Raw genomic sequence first — 15,896 nt, 5'->3', positions numbered from 1 at the left:
CGCTTGGGCTTCAGTAGTTGTGATGTGTGGGCTCAGTAATTGTGGCTCGTGGGATCTAGAGCGCAGGCTTGGTAGTTGTGGCACACGGGCTTAATTGCTTCGCGGCATGTGGGATCTTCCTGGACCAGGCCTCGAACCCGTGTCCTCTGCATTGGCAGGCGGATTCTTAACCACTGCACCACCAGGGAAGCCCTACATTTCCTTTCTAAATCTCTTTCTAAACTACTTATATTTAGACAGTTGAGGAAATGAAGAAAATGACAGTGTAATGTAATGATCGGGTTATTCAGTTAAGAGTCGAGAGGCATAGAGTGTATATAATAGATCCCTTATCATGGTGACATAGTAGACAGGAAGCCACTTGGACAGTAAAAATGAAAGTTGGAACTTTTCAAGTTATGTAGTAAAATACAACTTCTTTTAAGTATAGATTTTATCCTCATGATTGTCTCCTAATGATTTTCAGTCTAACCAGAAAGTGGGTGTTTCTTCTTCCTCCTTACAAAATGTAGTTCTATCTACATGTGAGACATTTAACCTTTCAGCTGCAATTATATGAAGCTGGGGATTCCCAGGGTCCTGTCCACCTGCATCCTCAAGTGCACCTGTCTAGGCCAACTTGTTCTGCTCTAAATGCGGTCTTCTCTTCAGTGTCCCATCAGTAACTCAGCTAACCCTCACACCACCCCACCTCAGTAGACAGATGCTCTTCATGACCTGGCCTCTGCCTCTCTCTCCAGGCCCATTCCCTGTGTGTGTGCTCCAGCCACACTGGACTCCATGCAAGCCTCTACACAGGCGTGTGTCCCTAGGTGTCTGTTTCTTTACACATGCTACTTTTTTTTTTTTTTAGCTGGAACACCCCGCCCTTGCCTTTCTTCACCTGACCAAGTCCCTTTTACCGTTAAGGCTCAGCTCAGGGGTCACCACTGTCGGGAACACTTAACTAATCTGGATTTTTGCTTGTTCCTATCATAGCACTCCCCATGCTGCCCCCAGCCAATATTATATATATATATTTTTTTTACTTCTGTTTTCTCTTTTTTCTTACACTGTGAGAACACTTGAAGGCTGGAAGTGACTTTTACTTCCTTTTATCTTTTTCACTGCCTAAAATAGTGAAGCATAGTAGATACTCAGATGTCTAAGAATGAGTGTGATGATTGCTTGCTACTTTCTCCAGCCAAGTTAGTAATTTCTGTAATCTCAGAATGATATTTGCTATTGCTTCTACATTTCTGAGTTTTGTTTTTATTTTTCTGCTTTCTCAAGGCAAGAGAGAGGTCCTGTAAGACATAGGTTTGAACTATTTGTGTTCCTTTGCCTCTTTCCCGTTCCAATACACTGACTTATAACCTTCAACAGATAGGAGTAGTGGGTAGCATTGGGTACTGATTTATTTGGTTCCTGCTTATAACATGAAGTGGTTTTTGTTTTTTGCCTCAAAGAGAAAAATATGTAGACCCCAAATTCTGCCTTTTTAATACCTTAGATAATTTGGAAGCAGTCACTTTAACATTGATTCCTAATCATACTTCCACTCTTTTGAAGCACCCTGTGATGAGAGGGCCTGATCTTGCTGCTGCTCCCTATAGTACTCAGAAGTCATCTGTTCTACCTCTTTATGAAGTAAGTTCTTACTTAAATCTCTGTGTTACAAAATAATTTGTGTGATTTAGAAGTTAATGCTGTTGTAATGTATTTTAGAATACTTTTCAGGAGCTCCAAGTAATGAGGCGGAGCCTGAATTTGTTTAGAACGCAAATGATGGATTTAGAATTGGCAGTGCTGCGTCAGCAAACCATGGTTTATCATCATATGACTGAGGACGAAAGGTAAAAGTTCATTGGACTCAAAATATTTTTCTTTCTAAAAAGCATTGTTAACTTTTTTTTTGAAGCTGGGTTTTATTTCTACTGTTGTGTACCCTTTATGTAGTCTGTGAACCAGTATAAATAAAATTGGGCATAGTGTTCTGCTAGGTAAACTTCTCTGCCTTTGGTGGATTGAGGAAGATAGTGGTTGCAATCTGTTTTTATTGTTTGGGATACTTGTAATCGAGGAGAGAGGAAGAAAAACCAGTTCTCCCAGTGGTTATACCTATTGCAGTCGCTGTTGTGCTAATTTATAGAACTTGGAGTTCAGTGCCTTCTGAAAGCTTGTGAGAGAGTTGTGAACACTGAATCTCCAAACTGCTTTTTCCAAACTTTGTGCCTACTGATAGATATGAAGTTGATCAGCTCCAGAGCTTGAGAAATTCAGTCCGAATGGAACTTCAGGACCTGGAGATGCAGCTGGAGGAGCGTCTGCTGGGGCTGGAGGAGCAGCTTCACGCTGTGAGTGTGCCTTCGCCCTTCCGCTCCTCAGCACTCACGGTACGCTACCTTGAGTTGTGCATAGGTTTTTCACTCAGGACTTGTTTATAATGTTCCACACAATTTAGGACAGATGTCTCAATTTAAAAACACTTATTTTAATGGCATTAGAGACATGCAGAGTTTTTAAGGAGCCTTTCCCACAAATCAGTGGAATGTGCAAGTTGTAATTATTTTCTTAAATGTTTAGTATATTTAGAAATACATTGAAAAATAATTTTTAATAATAGAAAATAAGGAGCAATACAAAAGTTTAGGGATTTTAAAGGGAAAATGATAGTGGGTTAACATATGACTGATATAGATGTTAATCATTGCATGTAACTGTGAAGAACACAGATATATGTAATATATATATTTCACTTAGACTTCTTTTCCCCCTTTCTTGCCTTTGGAAAAAAAAACTGTTTCCTTTAAACATTCCCTTTATTTTGGATTCTTTTCCATTCTTTATGTTTTTTAAGGAATCAAATGATATCTTCGTAAAAGCAGAGAAACATGTATTCAACCAAGAGAATAGAAAGAAACACTGTTTCTCTTTATTTTGTACCACTGTTCTTACTCCTAAGGTTCCTTTCCATGCAATTTGAACTCCAACAGTTGTATTCTTATTTTTGCCAAAATCTTTCAGTCGTAGAATATACTGTTTTGAAATGTTGAAATACTGAATTTTCTCTTTGTTAATTGAACAACATACCTGATTTTGTTAAAAATAAATGCATGAATACACACGCATATATATGCACACATATGGAGTAGAATAAGAATGTGTGTGTGTATACACATATATATGTATAGCATAGGCTAAGAATATCCTGTATTGTCAATGAATATCTTTTTCCATAAAAGGCTTTGATCCATTATTCTGAGAAATGTGTGTTGGTGAGAGCAGAGAATCAGAACATCTTCTATACAAACTTCAGTCACAGTAACACATTTTATAGGATCCTGTGACAGTTTAGACTGACCTTTGTGACATAAAGGACTGCTTCAGAGCAATAATTAGTTCATTATAAAACACTTGCAATTTGAAAAAATACACACACACACATATTGTTCTTACTTTTTCAGGGAATGTGTGGCAGTAGAAGCGCTGATAACTTGTCATGCCCTTCTCCATTGAATGTAATGGAACCAGTAAGCCTCTTTCCTTTTAAATCACTGGGGAAGGGAATGATATAATATTTCATAAACACACAGTTTTCCTAATGTAGATGAATTTTTTTTAAAATACAGAATTTGATAAGTTAGTTAAATTGATTAGAAGTGACTCGGGCACTTCTGAAAGTCCACCGCCATCTTTGGCCACTGAAGAGCCAGTTAATTGCAAAAGTGATTTATCTTTGTGGTCTAAAGGAAATAATGCATCATATAAAGTAATTCATGCTCCAGGAAATGTGCTTTCACAGTCTGATTCCAGGTCCTTTTGGTAATTGGATCTGTAAGATGACTACTTTTTGAACAAAAGTATGATTTTTATTATTTTTTAAGCAAGTCAGTTTATTTGGGGGGCATTATGAGTAGCTATTTTATTTTTTACAAGTTACTCTTCTTTTTATTTTTTTTCACGATATGCGGGCCTCTCACCGTTGTGGCCTCTCCCGTTGCGGAGCACAGGCTCCAGACACGCAGGCCCAGCGGCCATGGCTCACAGGCCCAGCCGCTCCGCGGCATGTGGGATCCTCCCGGACTGGGGCACGAACCCGTGTCTCCTGCGTTGGCAGGCGGACTCTCAACCACTGCGCCACCAGGGAAGCCCAAGTTACTCTTCTTGATAAGTAATTTGGACCCCTGTGTGGGACCAAGTAAAATTTCATCCAGCTATAGTTTAGTTACACATTTCATGGCTTGATCTCTGTGAATTTAAATTTTCCTTGCTATTTTTGCAAATGAAATTGAGTAGTAACTAAATAAATGCATTAGAATCATGTCTTTACAAGTTAAGTGATTTGGGGCAGTAATCACACCTAGGATTTTAATCTTCTTTTAACTACCAATCTTAATTTCAAGAGAGAAGAATTACAATTTTTCTCATCTCCAGGTCTCTGAACTGATGCGGGAACAGTCATATCTGAAGTCTGAATTGGGCCTGGGCCTTGGAGAAATGGGATTTGAAATTCCTCCTGGAGAAAGCTTAGAATCTGTTTTCTCCCAAGCAACATCAGAGTCATCTTCTGTATGTTCTGGTCCCTCTCATGCCAATAGAACTGGAGTACCTTCTAGTGACTCAGTGGGCAGACCCAAAACCCATCTGGTACCAAGCAAGAAAGTATTCCGAGCGTCGGTGGCCTTAACACCAACTGCTCCTTCTAGAACAGGCTCTGTGCAGACACCTCCAGATATGGAAAATTCTGAGGAAGTTTTTGCAGCTGAAGAAGCCTCAGAGGCTGTAGGACCTAAATCTGAAGTGGAGAAAGAGCATGGAAGAATCTCATTATTGCCAGCTGCTGAGGAAATGCATAAAAATGTGGAGCAAGATGAGTTACAGCAAGTCATAAGGGAGGTGAGTAAAATCTACGCTTAGTTTATTTGGAGTAGGTTTTGTTTGAACATTATTTATAAGCTATTCCTTTGATTCACTGTATTCAGTAATTTTCCCATTGATCCAATTTGTGTCTATTAAGTATCTATGAAGAAGGCATATGTAGGGTTCAAATAAGTGAACATATGACAAACTCTCTAGATCTCTGTTTCCACCTTTGTAAAATTAGGGATTATAATTTAGATCTCTTCCAGGATTAAAAGCTGTCATTTAATAATGTCAATTGACATAAAAAAATGGTGTTGAGATTTTAAGAAGTAAAAAAAATTTGAGCTGTTTGGCTTAGTGGGTGGAGAAATGTGGAAATTATGTAAGTTGTTCAAAGATAGAAATACAAAATGAAAAGAAGGTTTACCCTGTGTGATTAGCAGTATGCAGACCTGAAATATTTAACCATAGTTGTAGGTTACAAAAAAGACTGCAGAAACTTAGGAGGATTAGTAATCAAGGGCAAACATTAATTGAGAAAATTAGTAAAATAGTTGCTTTTGGCACTAGGATCAGGTGGTAAGGAATAGTATGTATGTCATTTAAAAAGGGAGACTGCTATAGATACATGTTTATGATGACTTTTTTTTCCTTTTCTTCTCAAATCACATTGTGTCTTTGGGTGCAAAATCCAATAGAGTGCATGGAATAAAAATTACACATGTTGAATTTATTTTTTTCATTCTGTTCCCTGTATTAAGAGTAACTCTAAGGAAGAACCATAATTACTCATAATTCTTTCCAAATGAGATACTAAAATCCATGATAAAAAAGGATCATTCATTCTTTCCAATAGTTGAAAAGAAGAATATCCTATAAGTTTAAAAAAAAAAAAAGTTTATAAGTATCTTAATGAGTACCTGCTCTGTAAGGGTAAAAGAAAGATATGAGACATGAATCCTTAAGCTTAAAATCCAGTAGGAAGGTAAATAAGACTAACTAACTCAGGAAACAATTGAAAAATCATACAGAAATCATTTGGTATAATGTATTGAGAACTAAGAATTTAGAACTGGAAAAAATCAAACTGAGCCAGAGAAATAATTAGTGTCAGTGACTCCCTCTTTTTAATCTGTGTATTTCCAATAAATTCAGTTAACGTGAACTTAACATATTTTTAGAATTAACTCATGAATAGCATAAAACAAATTTTTAGTGGTTATAGGTCAATAATGGTGGCAACAGACCAAAATATTCCTTCAAATGGGCCATTGATCCTCTGGGTCCAAAGATTAGTTCATGTGTATTAGTTGCCACCATTTATAGCTGCATGATAGTAGCTTGAGAAGTATACTGAAAATACTCAGTTTTGTTATATAGTATGATATATGCATTCCTAAAAATCGTTGTGCTATGCAAATTTGTATAATAAAAACACAGAGCTTATGGGGAAAATAGTATTAGAAGCATAACACTCAAAACTTGTGACATGTTTTTAAAAAGGTAAAAACCTAATAAAAACAGTAACACTATTTTATAAATGTTAAATGGTTAAGAAATACATAACATACTGCAATAATGTGACACTTTACCTTGAAAAAGACCTGAAACTTGCTTGTGGAATTGGACTTTGGAAGGGTTGCAGCTTGTGAGTTATTGTGGAGTGGTGGAGGAGGGTGACATGTAGTCCAGCAGAAAGTTTTAATGCCAGATGCAGATAGGTGCGCTTCATAACACAGTGAACTGACATAGCTGGTAGGTGTTTAATGTTTGTACAGTTTGGGTAATCTGTTCCCTGGTTCAACTGACATTCAGACAAATTCACATTTACAAAACAAGCATTCTAGCAGATGAGACTGCATGTATGTAATTTCTTTTCATGACATGAATTACCAACTTAAAAGGTCTTAATTCTATAAATTTATTTGTCCTACAAATGTAATTACTTTTGTAGGTTGATTGTGGCTGGCAGATATTTAGCAGGGTCTGTACATCTACCTTGCTCAGTTAGTTAGGTGTGACTGATTATAATTCATTCTTATTTATGTGTTTCACATCAAAGATCAATTTTTCAGTAGAATTGAGTTTTACTCAAAAAATTATTTTTCTCCACAATATATATGTTAACTGAGGAAATAAGTTTTAAGGTACTCTCCCCCCGCCCAGAAATGTGATATTTTTGTTCCCTTTAGCTTGTTTTGGTTTGAAAATTTTCCTTGGAAACTGGACTTTATGTACTCATTTAGCACAAATACTCCCTTAATGCACACTTGAATCCTCATTTTTAAAGTTGTTAATGGATGGCCTGATATGTGCTGTAAGTAATTTCCTGGGTGTAAAGCATCCCTAAGCCAGAACATTGATTTTTTTGGCTGATAGAAAATAGCATACATGTAGAAAAGTTGGTTGTTTCCATCATAATGTGGTGGTGCTAGAGAATTAATCGTTTATAAGAACATCCCATCAAATATGGAAGATTTTATAATTTGAAGACTGATATGCAAGGCAAATGTTTGAAGAATTTTTCAGAATTTGTTATTAAACCTGTTAACTAGAAACTCCCTAATTCAGAATTTGGCATAGTTTGGACAAACTTTGGCTTAGTATTGACCCTTTTAACTGTCTACAAAGAAGGACTTAGCAAGCAAAATACGTAGTAGATCAAACAAGGCATAAGAAGGAATACTTAAAAAAAAAAAAAATACAGACTAATATCACTGATGAACAGAGATGCAAAAATCCTCAACAAAATACTAGCAAACAGCACATTAAAAGGATCATACACCATGATCAAGGGGGGTTTAATCCCAGGAATGCAGGGATTCTTCAGTATATGGAAATCAGTCATCAATGTGATACACCATATTAACGATTGAAGGAGAAAAACCATATGATCATCTCAATAGATGCAGAAAAAGCTTTTGACAAAATTCAACATGGATTTATGATAAAAACTCTCCAGAAAGTGGGCATAGAGGGAACCTACCTCAACATAATAAAGGCCATATATGACAAACCCACAGCAAACATGATTCTCAATGGAGAAAAACAGAAACCATTTCCTCTAAGATCAGGAACAAGACAAGGATGTCCACTCTCACCACTATTATTCAACATAGTTTTGGTAGTTTTAGCCACAGCAAGCAGAGAATAAAAGAAATAAAAGGAATCCAAATTGGAAAAAAAGAAGTAAAGCTGTCACTTTTTGCAGATGACATGATACTATACATAGAGAATCCTAAAGATGCTACCAGAAAACTACTAGAGCTAATCAATGAATTTGGTAAAGTAGCAGGATACAAAATTAATGCACAGAAATCTCTTGCATTCCTGTACACTAATGATGAAAAATCTGAAAGAGAAATTAAGGAAACACTCCCATTTACCATTGCAACAAAAAGAATAAAATACCTAGGAATAAACCTACCTAAGGAGACAAAAGACCTGTATGCAGAAAACTATAAGACACTGATGAAAGTAATTAAAGATGATACAAATAGATGGAGAGATATACTGTGTTCTTGGATTGGAAGAATCAACATTGTGAAAATGACTCTACTACCCAAAGCAATCTACAGATTCAGTGCATTCTCTATCAAACTACCATTGGCATTTTTCACAGAACTAGAACAAAAAATTTCACAATCTGTATGGAAACACAAAAGACCCCAAATAGCCAAAGCAATCTTTTGAAACAAAAATGGAACTGGAGAAATCAGGCTCCCTGACTTCAGACTATACTACAAAGCTACAGTAATCAAGACAGTATGGTACTGGCACAAAAACAGAAATATAGATCAATGCAACAGGATAGAAAGCCCAGAGATAAACCCACGAACATATGGTCACCTTATCTTTGATAAAGGAGGCAAGAATACACAATGGAGAAAAGACAGCCTCTTCAATAAGTGGTGCTGGAAAAACTGGACAGCTACATATAAAAGAATGAAATTAGAACACTCCCTAACACCATACACAAAAATAAACTCAAAATGGATTAAAGACCTAAATGTAAGGCCAGACACTATCAAACTCTTAGAGGAAAACATAGGAAGAACACTCTATGACATAAATCACAGCAAGATCCTTTTTGACCCAGCTCCTAGAGAAATGGAAATAAAAATAAACAAATTGGACCTAATGAAACTTCAAAGCCTTTGCACAGCAAAGGAAACCATAAACAAGACGAAAAGACAACCCTCAGAATGGGAGAAAATATTTGCAAATGAAGCAACTGACAAAGGATTAATCTCCAAAATTTCCAAGCAGCTCATGCAGCTCAATATCAGGAACACAAACAAACCAATCCAAAAATGGGCAGAAGACCTAAATAGACATTTCTCCAGAGAAGATATACAGATGGCCAACAAACACATGAAAGAATGCTCAACATCATTAATCATTAGAGAAATGCAAATCAAAACTACAATGAGATATCATCTCACACCAGTCAGAATGGCCATCATCAAAAAATCTAGAAACAATAAATGCTGGAGAGGGTGTGGAGCAAAGGGAACCCTCATACACTGTTGGTGGGAATGTAAATTGATACAGCCACTATGGAGAACAGTATGGAGGGTCCTTAAAAATCTAAAAATAGACTTACCATATGACCCAGCAATCCCACTACTGGGCATATATCCTGAGAAAACCATAATTCAAAGAGTCATGTACCACAATGTTCATTGCAGCTCTATTTAGCCAGGACATGGAAGCAACCTAAGTGTCCATCGACAGATGAATGGATAAAGAAGATGTGGCACATACATACAATGAAATATTACTCAGCCATAAAAAGAAATGAAACTGAGTTATTTGTAGTGTTGTGTATGGACCTAGAGTCTGTCATACAGAGTGAAGTTAGTCAGAAAGAGAAATACAGATACCGTATGCTAACACGTATATGTGGAATCTAAAAAAAAAAAAAAATTGGTCATGAAGAACCTAGGGGCAAGACAGGAATAAAGACACAGACCTACTAGAGAATGGACTTGAGGACACGGGGAGGGGGATGGGTAAGCTGGGACAAAGTGAGAGTGGTAGTGTCTATATGGACATATATACACTACCAAATGTAAAATAGCTAGCTAGTGGGAAGCAGTCGCATAGCACAGGGAGATCAGCTCGGTGCTATGTGACCAGCTAGAAGGGTGCGATAGGGAGGGTGGGAGGGAGGGAGATAGATGAGGGAAGAGATATGGGGATATATGTATATGTATATGTATAACTGGTTCACTTTGTTATAAAGCAGAAACTAACACACCATTGTAAAGCAATTATACTCCAATTAAAATGTTTAAAAAAATAAATAAGTATAGCATCAGAGAACCAGGTTAAAAAAAAAGGAATACTGATGTCCTTAAGAAAATAAACTCTTCTGAAGCAGTTTAAAAGCATGTGTTAATAGATAAGTTACTCTAATGCCATTTACAATTTAAACAAATAATTTGGGTTATCATCTTAGCTCAATTACAATGGTGTTCTGTTAAACTTTGTTTACAAAATATTTAAAATTCAGATTAGTCTTGATTCTGTTCATTTAAAATTGGTAATCTTTTTACTTAAATATACATGGTACTGAATTCCAATTTTTTTTAAGCTTATTGTATCAGCTACCAAGAAAATTAGATTGTCTTCCCAGTAAATTATGGGTCTCTAACCCCATTAACAAAGCTACTATTCATGAAGAAAAGATTTAAGCTTGGGTTGAACAGTTTTGTAGGTGAGGATTAAACATGTTTGGCAGACACTTTCAGGGAAGTTTTCTTATTGCAGTCTTGGATGCATGAAACGATGTCTATCAGGCCTTTGTTTCCATTATTTCACCATATGTGAACTTTTTTAAAAGAATCCTTTCATTATTTATAATGTGTTAATGCAGTAGTTTAATGCAGTAGAATTCTTTTGAAGGAACACACTGGAAGTTCTTGCAAATATTCAATACACTCATTTAATAACTAAGCTTTTTGTCAGATGAAAGATACCCCATTCCTGTGCAGATTGCATATGTTGTAGTGGGGACATGTACACACTCTTGGAATTTGCCCAGGTGGTCTGTGATGTATGTAATCAGTGGCCTGAAACTGTTTATAGTTACTTTAAAAAAAAAAAGTAAGAAAGAAGATTACTTAATAGAATAAATGAGCATCTGCCCACAGAAGCAAATGGAACAGAATTACATATCAAAGCATAAACATAGATTGCTCTGTGTAGAGAGTACTTTGTTTATTGAAGTTCCTAGGCTTGGTTCATGCCTTTTTGTATCTATTACACTTCATCTGGCAAGCTTTAACATGTATTTTGGTAAATACACAGCTTGCGTGTGTTCTTATTACAATTCTATTAGTGATCACTTGATATAATGGCTGCCACACAGGAAGCACTCAGTAACTCAGTAGATGCGTAGTAAATGGACGTGTTGCCCCACACTTCAGGCTTGCTGTCTGCCTGTTTATTTGCCAATGTGCATTCCTTCCTTAATCTCAAGTAGTCTGTCTTCAGCCTGTCTTACTTTTTGAAAGTTATAAAGGTGACTTCACCATCCATCCCACTGATTTTCTCACTACTAATCCTTCCCACCTCTCTGTAGCGTGGGAGACTTTGGAACTAATTTATTTGTTCATACATTTATTACTTCAATAAATTATCAAAGGCATTTTGTCATTTTCAGTGCTAGTCTGTAGTCCTTTGTTTTTCTACTTTCTGTTCCTTTTTGTGTCTGATACTGTCTCTCTCAGGCATGTGCTGTCTCACTCTCTCATTGATGCATTTATTCAGACATTCATTGAGCACTTACTGTGTGCCAGGATACATTGATTAATTTCCATTTGAGCTCCCCGTTTCTATTCTAATTCCCCTGTACTCTTTACCTAGTAGGAACTGTCTTGTTGGCTAGGCTTCTTTTTGCTGTGTCTCCAAGGTGCTCTTGCTACATGTAGTTTTCATCCTCACTATTATCTGAAATTTTCCTTACTTTTTCATTATTATGTTAAAGACTGCTATTCCCTGAGAATTTATTTTTTTCCTCTTCTAGCCCATACTAGTCTCTCATTTTTAAAAATTTGTTCTTATGTCATTTATGAATTAATAAATAATTTTCTCCTTTCAATATTTCATGAAACAATATTCATTTTGTGCCCATCTAGATTATAACATCCTTGGTAGAGACTCTTTTATGCTTTACTCCAGTAATATCTGTACCCCACACCCCCCCAAATGTTGGCACACATTTTGGTTTGTAGAGAATACTTTCTAGCTAGTTTGTTTTTGAGTGATGTACGATGAGATGTGCATTGGACAACAGGACTGAAAGACTCTGCTACTCACTGTCTTTTGTAAATATAGATTTACAGAGGATCTGATTCAACACACGGCATTTGCACTTGTATACTGTGGCAAAGAGATTCTGGTTTTCATAATATTTGTATCCAATACATATTTGTTTAAAAAATGAATCTGTGGTACTATGAACTTAAACTTTTGATGTTTTGTTGTTTAAAGCTTAGAAATATTGGTAGGAGGTAAGATGAGAAGCTTCTATTTATTCAAATATGTTTCAGTACAGATGGCTGGTAGCTAAGGAGCATTTGTTTCTCTGAATACTTATGTATAAATATGTATTGTGTACCAATTTTGCATGACATTAATACAGAGCCATTTTTGGAAAGACTTCGATTGAGATGTGTTCAGGATGTACTTAGGAACATTTAAGGGAACAGATCAGGCTGACAGGAAACTGGAAATGTAGAAGTTTTTAAAGCTGGTTGAGAGTGTCTCAAGTGCTAATTCGGGAAGGCATTATCAGCTTATTTCAGGAAATACACATTTAAAGGCTTCACAGAGGGCTATTCGGAGGTGATGCTATGTCATTAGAGAGAAAAAGGCTTAGATAGGCATGTGTAGTGTTTGGGCATCTGGAGAAGAAAATCTTGATGGAATTGTCATTGCCCCTAGGTCTGTTTGCCTTTTCCAACAATAAAATGATGTAACCCTTGTCCAAAGCAAAATTTTCAGACAGGTGACAAATGTACCATACAATTAAATAAATATTTATTTCTTTAGAGTTTATGGTTGATTAGAGGATTTTTTTTTATGTTTTAAATTAAATTGTACTAAATGATCATTTCTTCTTTTCACTTAAAATGCACATGTTAGGTTAGAATAATATGTAATAACTTCTTTAGATACTTTGCTTTCAGTTAGTATAAACAGGCAATACACCTGTATATTATTTTGCCACTAATAGGTTTTCTTAACAATGAGAATACTTGAGTATCCTGCTGGTTACCAAACAAAGATAGACATTAACAAAAAACATAAAAGTGAATCTAACATTTAATCAGTTCTTTCAGGTTATTTTGTGTCATGGGGCAAATTATCTAATGAAGTTTTTAAATCTAACGTTTGTTAATGTTCTCAACTTGAGAATTGTGATATTTTATAATGGAGCTATCTGAGTTGTGCTAGACAAGACCTCACAATGTGATCTGAGTTTGAGGATAGATGGATGTGATTCCCTACTTGCTCTCTGTATTTCATGAAGGGTTTACATGAAGGTTGTAGTTCTCTCTATAGTTTAGCTGACTGCAGGAATTAAATACTATTTATTTTTCTGAAAATAGAATAAAATGGATTATAGTCATATTGTTAAATTCTTATTTTCCTCTTCTTCCATTCTAGATTAAAGAGTCTATTGTTGGGGAAATCAGACGGGAAATTGTAAGTGGACTTCTGGCAGCAGTATCTTCAAGTAAAGCATCTAATTCTAAGCAAGATAGTCATTAAATGGAATTTATAGGTAAATTTTTCTGAATTTCTTTGTTTAGATAAATGTAAATTAGTACTTAGTTTTTAATACTTTTTTTTTTTAGTATACAGGTCTGTTTCTCTAGCTAAATTTTGATTTATAGAAAGTATGTAATATGTTATCCTGCAGTGTGAAAACCTCTCACAACCTCATTTGAAGTGTAAGCAAGTCAAACCTCATAATCTCAAACCTCCAAGGAATTATTGATATTTTGTCATTTTATTGAAATTTCATTATAGTAAATAAATTCTGGAATTGGGGAAATTGGGACCTTCAAACCTGAGTTTTATCTTGATAGCACTGGTTTTAATGTTATTTCAAATGTACAATTTATGGATCAAGATTTCAAGCCTTAATCATAAATTTTTAGTATCTTTGTCTTTTAAAGAAATCTATCCCATAGGTCCCATATCTAATCATGTCATAATTTATAAAGGAGGATCATATATATATATATATATATATACACACACACACACACACATATATATTTATATATATATTTTTTTACAGAATATTCTCATCCTTCCTTTTAAAGACCTTTCAGTAGTAATTGAAAAATGTGTAATGTTCACTTCTCTTTCTTTTTTAAGATTGGCATGGGTCCTATTAGCTGTGTGATATTGGAGTTATCAATGATATACACTGGTGGAGGTGTCATTTGTGCTTCAGAAGATACTTGCTGCTGAGCTGGGCTACTGTATACAGTGTACAATGTTTATTTCTTCTGTGCATATCTTTTTAAAAAACATAGAAACTTAGGCACTTTGCTGACTTTCTTTTCTAAACTATCAAAACTGTAGGCATTTGAAAAGCCTAATATTTATTTGTATGTCAATATTTTCCAATTGATTCCCTAGGAAGAATTAATTTTAAAACTTGAAAACTTCCAGACTTAACCAACTTATAAATAACATATTTCTTCAGACTAGCTTCTTAAAACACTGACCTCTATGAGGTATTTACTGTGCAATAACTGATTCATTTTTTGAGAGCTTGAAACAACCAATGATTTTTCCCTCCACTGCTGTTAATTAGTGTCACTTCCAAGAAGAAAAATTGTTCTCTTGTAAAAATTCCTCTTAATTCTTGAGGAGGTTACTAATAGCAGTAGGATAGAATTTATATGTTACCTAAAACTACTTAATGTTCTTACACTGTAAAGCATTGTTACTTTACCCAAGACAATTGCAATTTTATTATAGCTTATGTAGTTTTTTTATTTTATTTTGGAAACATGCCTTAGGTTAAACACTATGTACTTATTGCATTTTCCAGACTTCTTTATTATAAGGAGATGTTTCTTCTTTTAGACTAAACAGTGGAGTATTGCCAAAATAATGGGGCCTGTGACTTGAATGGATAGAAATGAATAAGCTGGTTTTGTTTTTTCAAAATGGAAGTAATTTAGATTTGTTTTTCTCATAATAGATGGTTTTAATTCATTTTTAACCAGTGAGAACTGTTTATGGGGAAAAAAGGAAGGTAGTTTCCTATTTGGTTTCATATATGTTAAATAAATGTGTAAAGTAACAACCAAATGTTATTAGAATTATTCTTTAGCATTTATAATTTTCAACTCCTATCATATTTCTTTGTGTAAAGTTTTAATCAAAAGTGGTTGAGATGTTAACAGTATACTTTGAAAGAATATCTAAAAGGTTTTTAAATGTCTGAATTATCACACAAAGGCTGATTTCTAAAAAAAAAAAAATTAATAAAGTATTTATTTTGCCTAACATGTTTTTAGTGATTTCTTTTCTTGAACCACAACATGAAGAATTTGGATTAGCTATGAAGAGTAACAAATAAGGTCCAAAAGAATTGGAGCATATAACCTAATAGGCTAAAATTCTCTTTTCCTCAAGAGGCCTCTATGATGCTTTCAAAAATGGTTAAGACTAGACCACCCTGGAGAAGGAGTGCACACTGATGCCTCTTGGTCTCATCCAGTTCTGTGGTCCTAATGATTACCATCTGAGGCAAAATAAAACTTTTCTTTAAAATGCACTGTTAAACTACAAAGAACAGACATTAAAATATTACCTTAGTCTTTGGCCAAATTATTCAGCAATTTGACTACTTGATTCTCATAATTGCAATGACACATATAAGCCAAACACCCAACGTTAATAGTTATACAGATATCAGTGATTTTTAACTAATCAGCTTTGTAGCCACTTACAGTTCATTTCTGACAATACAAGATACCCAGAATTTGACAATCAAAATGAAAGGTAATACA

At 35.1% G+C, this 15,896-nt stretch overlaps 1 protein-coding gene across 7 annotated transcripts in view; it reads left to right on the top strand.

Annotated features, from left to right (window-relative positions):
• The window catches only part of ITPRID2 (ITPR interacting domain containing 2), a 38,687-nt gene extending 23,297 nt beyond the window's left edge, over positions 1–15,390 (top strand). For 3 of the 7 annotated variants that reach the window (XM_067741322.1, XM_067741328.1, XM_067741327.1), the window contains 7 exons: positions 1,552–1,629; positions 1,708–1,835; positions 2,225–2,375; positions 3,447–3,512; positions 4,417–4,878; positions 13,525–13,642; positions 14,245–15,390. In XM_067741322.1, the coding sequence (XP_067597423.1) occupies positions 1,552–1,629; positions 1,708–1,835; positions 2,225–2,375; positions 3,447–3,512; positions 4,417–4,878; positions 13,525–13,629 (990 nt within the window). In that variant the 3' untranslated portion in view covers positions 13,630–13,642; positions 14,245–15,390. The remainder of the gene's footprint in view (positions 1–1,551; positions 1,630–1,707; positions 1,836–2,224; positions 2,376–3,446; positions 3,513–4,416; positions 4,879–13,524; positions 13,643–14,244) is intronic. The other 4 variants (XM_067741323.1, XM_067741326.1, XM_067741324.1 and 1 more) reach the window with 4 other exon arrangements.
• The last annotated feature ends 506 nt before the right edge of the window (positions 15,391–15,896 follow it).

The sequence above is a fragment of the Pseudorca crassidens genome, chromosome 6 (genome assembly GCF_039906515.1).
Source record: "Pseudorca crassidens isolate mPseCra1 chromosome 6, mPseCra1.hap1, whole genome shotgun sequence".
Taxonomy (NCBI): domain Eukaryota; kingdom Metazoa; phylum Chordata; class Mammalia; order Artiodactyla; family Delphinidae; genus Pseudorca; species Pseudorca crassidens.
Note: the sequence above shows the minus strand (reverse complement) of the source record. Positions and strands in the feature narration are given on the sequence as shown.